Source organism: Helobdella robusta (genome assembly GCF_000326865.2).
Source record: "Helobdella robusta unplaced genomic scaffold HELROscaffold_33, whole genome shotgun sequence".
Taxonomy (NCBI): domain Eukaryota; kingdom Metazoa; phylum Annelida; class Clitellata; order Rhynchobdellida; family Glossiphoniidae; genus Helobdella; species Helobdella robusta.
The window spans coordinates 1227479-1231745 of record NW_008704623.1 but is presented as its reverse complement, the minus strand read 5'-3'; the positions used below and the strand labels follow the sequence as shown (position 1 = coordinate 1231745).

At 37.2% G+C, this 4267-nt stretch overlaps 1 protein-coding gene across 1 annotated transcript in view; it reads right to left on the bottom strand.

Moving 5' to 3' along the window:
• Positions 1-547: 547 nt before the first annotated feature.
• The window catches only part of HELRODRAFT_82476 (hypothetical protein), a gene marked incomplete at both ends in the record, with an annotated part of 5212 nt that continues 1492 nt past the window's right edge, over positions 548-4267 (bottom strand). The window contains 10 exons of the mRNA XM_009022814.1: positions 548-703; positions 1045-1117; positions 1365-1553; positions 1828-1897; positions 2166-2265; positions 2378-2541; positions 2688-2769; positions 3050-3128; positions 3588-3672; positions 3968-4159. Of these exons, the coding sequence (XP_009021062.1) occupies positions 548-703; positions 1045-1117; positions 1365-1553; positions 1828-1897; positions 2166-2265; positions 2378-2541; positions 2688-2769; positions 3050-3128; positions 3588-3672; positions 3968-4159 (1190 nt within the window). The remainder of the gene's footprint in view (positions 704-1044; positions 1118-1364; positions 1554-1827; positions 1898-2165; positions 2266-2377; positions 2542-2687; positions 2770-3049; positions 3129-3587; positions 3673-3967; positions 4160-4267) is intronic.

Genomic DNA, 4267 nt, shown 5'->3' with positions numbered 1-4267 from the left:
GGTGCCAACAACTGAAAAATTGTTATGAACGAGTGTGTGTAGTTTTTATTCATTCATTTACTAGTTCGTTCATTCACTCTCGTCTATTTATTCATCTATTTGTAACATCATTCACTCATTCATTCATTCATCTACTCAAATTTAGTCCTATAATTCGTGAATTCATCATACCTTCATTCATTCGTTTTACTCATTTCATACATTCATTCATTCATTTAAATCTGTCTTTCTCATTCATTCTTTCCATCAATCTATCCATCCATCAATCCTTCCATTCATCAATCCATTCATCCATTCACTCATTCAGGAAAGAAAATGAGCACAAGCTTGATATTTTTATATATTTTTCTTCTTTAAACAATACATACAATTTGACAGAAAAATAATCACAACAACAACAATAATAATAACAACAACAATAACATTAATAACTATAACATTGATAGAAATGATAAGATGATAAGATAATAGTAATAACAATAATAATAATAACAACAACAAAAAATGACCCATCTTGGAAAACAAATCATAACAATTATCGTCCTAATCACAACTCGACCCTTGGCGTTGTCCCGCCATTCTGTTCATTTCTGGCGGGTATCTCGTTGCAGGCGGCTGGCGTGTTAAAAGTGAACTGATATTCGCAGCGGTTCGGCTCGCTGGCCGACGTGAGGTCATTAGTCACACCGCATTCAATTAGGACCTGGGAGTTTGGTTGTTTTGTTGGTTGGCTGGTTGATTGGTTTGGATGGTCGGTTGGTTAGTTTGTTGATTGGTTGGTTGGTTGATTGGTCGGATGGATGTTTAACAGGTTGGTTGGGAGAATAGACGGTTGATTGGCTGATTGTTTGCTTGAATAAATGGTTGATTGATTGATTTGATTAATTGAATGTTCAATTAATTTGATTGAATAAATAAATGAATGATTGATAGATCAAATGGTTGAATGAGTTATTTCAACATCTAGATCATCATTATCATCATCGCCATCATCATCATCATCGCCATCATCATCATCATCATTAAGATCATCATCATCATCACCTTAGTAGACCTATCAGGGCCATTCCAACAATTCTGACCGCGGTCAAAAAACATGGTGGAATACCTGGCAGCGCTGACGTTATCAACACTGTCATCCCATCTCGACCAGTACCTATATGGAAGTTTGTATGTTTGCATGTATGTGTGTGTGTGTGTGTGTGTGTGTGTGTGTGTGTGTGTGTGTGTGTGTGTATGTATGTATGTATGTATGTATGTATGTATGTATGTATGTATGTATGTATGTATGTATGCCTTTGTGTGTTTAGTAAGAATATTCACTATAACATGGAAATCCCTTTTTGAAGCTCCCCAAAAAACACCCCCTAACCAACCAACCAACCAACCCTAAAGTTGTCTCGGAGCCGCCATGTTTATTTCGCTGGGTGGTGCGGTCAAAGGGGCACAATTTGTAGACGTACTCCCTGTCCGTCAGTTCGAAACACTGGCCCGCTAAGGGGTAGAACTCATTCCTGGGCCCGTAGTCTGAATCCAGAATCTTCTGCGCATGTCTGGTGGTGGTGGATGTGGTGTTGATTGTGATTGTTGATATGACGACGATGGTGGTGGTGGTGATGATGATGGTTATGATGATGATGGTGAAGAAGGTGGTGGAATTGCAGACGATCGTCATCATCACCATCATCAACATATACATCATAGTCATTTTTATCGTCGTCATCACCACCGCGACCACCATCATCTTCATCACATTAATAGTCCTCCTCTTCTTTCTCATCATCATCATCATCATCATCGTCATCGTCATCGTCATCATCATCATACTCAATTTCCTTTTCCAAGTCTCTCAGCTTCGTCTCCAGCTGGCTGACCTCTGACCTCGCATGCTCGGCAGCTGATAATAATAATAATAACAACAATAATGACAATAATGATAATAATAAAAATAATAATAATAATGTTAGCACCTTTTATTTTCCCCACAAAAAAAAAAAAAATTACATTAAGATAGATAGATAAAATGAAATGAAATAAAGTTTGGATAAAAGAATCGACGATAATCAAAATGATTTAATTAAAAAAAAAATTCTAAAAGCGTATTCTACGTAGCTCGTCATTCAGTGAAAAATAATAATGATAATAATGATAATAATAATAATAACCGTCTATCATCTTTTGAGTTTCCTCATCATACGGTGGCATCTCCTCGTTGTCCTCGTCGAAACCGCTGCTGGCCGGTTTTTCCACTGTCGGTTTTTCCACCTGGGAAATCCCAAAAAAAAAACAATAATAATAATGATGATAATAACAACAACAATAATAATAATAACTATAATAATAATAATAATAACAATAATAAAAATAACAACAAAACCTTTCTCTGATCTTTCGTGTCGTCATCACTGCCATCCCTATCTGCGTCAATATCATCTTCCTCCTCATCATCGTCCTCGTCATCATCACCATCGTTGTTGTTGTTGTTGTTATCGTCGCCGAACATGTCTTCTGGAGGTGATGAGGACTGTGATGGCTGTGATGCTGCAGAACTCTCCTGAATGATGATTGATTCGTTCATTCATTCAATCATTTATTCAATCAATCAATCAATCAATCAATCAACCAACCAATCAATCAACCAATCAATCAACCCACATCGTTATCAGGATGCTTCTCGTGCAGTTTACTCTTAAAGAGCTGTTCGATGTTGTTCCAAATTTTTTCATAGAAGCCAGCAAACTCCATATAATCGTGATCTTCCATGTATTCCTGATTAAAGTTCATTCGTTCGTTCGTTCATTCGTTCGTTCATTCATTCGTTCGTTCGTTCAATCATTCAGTCAGTAAAATGCGGCAAACTCCATCCAATCATAGTCTTCCACGTCGACATATTCCAGATTGAATGTTCATGCATTTATTCATTCGTTCATTCGTTCATTCATTCACTCGTTCGTTGTAAATCAGACAGCCAACAATCAATCAATCGATCGATCGATCAATCAATCAATCAATCAATCAATCGATCGATCGATCAATCAGTCAACCAAACCTTAGCTTCTTCATGAGACACTTCGCCATTCAAGTCAATGTCAAACTCCTTCCTACCTCTCATCTCTTCAATTGAAACTCTAAAACAAAAACAATCAATCAACCAACAACCAATCAATCATCCAACCAATCAACCAACCAACCAACCCATCAATCAATCACTTAACCAACCATCCAACCAATCAGCCAACCAACCCATCAATCGATCAATCAACCATCCTACAAAACCTACCAATCAACCAATCAGTCAACTAACTTTCCAAATCAACCGACCAACCAACCAACCAACCAACTCATCAATCAATAAACCAATCAACCAATCAACCAACCAATCAATCAGTCAACTAACTTTCCAAATCAACCGACAAGCCAACCAACCAACTAACTCATCAATCAATAAACCAATCAACCAACCAACCAATCAGTCAACTAACTTTCCAAATCAACCAACCAGCCAACCAACCAACTAACTCATCAATCAATAAACCAATCAACCAATCAACCAACCAATCAACCAACCAACCAATCAGTCAACTAACTTTCCATCAGAATCAGCGTCAATAGCCTGGAATGTCTTCATAGCATCTTCCATCTTTCTCTCGGATCTCCTCTGCGCTTTGCCTTCTAAATTTATCATGAGCCATAATAATTAATAATATAAATATAAAAATATAACAAATAATAAGTACAATAAAAATATAAAATTATAGTTGTAATTATTCATTCTTTCGTTTCTTCAGCCATTCGTTCATTCATTCATTCACTCATTTTCCAATTATTTCGTTCTCAGACACACACACACAAACTCACGCACACACACATACACACACACACGCACACGAACAAAAACACTCACACAAACACACCTACATACATCCAAACAAACAAACACGTACACGGGTAAAAAAGACAAACAAACCTTCCCATGCCAACTTGAATCTATTTTTAGCCTCCTCTTCTGGAATTTCCAATTCTTTCTTCTTGGCTTCTAGATCTTTCTGCTCCTCCTCTAATCTAGACTTTTCTACTTGCAACTCCTCTATCTTGGCCTGTGTGTTTGTATGTTTGTGTGTGAGTGTACGTTTGTGTGTGTGTGTGTTTGTAAGTGTGTCTGTGTGGGGTTTGTATGTGTTTGTATGCTATGTTTGTTTGCTTGGATGTTTATTTGCATGTTTGTGTGGGTTTGTATGTGCGTCTGTATGTGTGTGTGTTTGTTTGT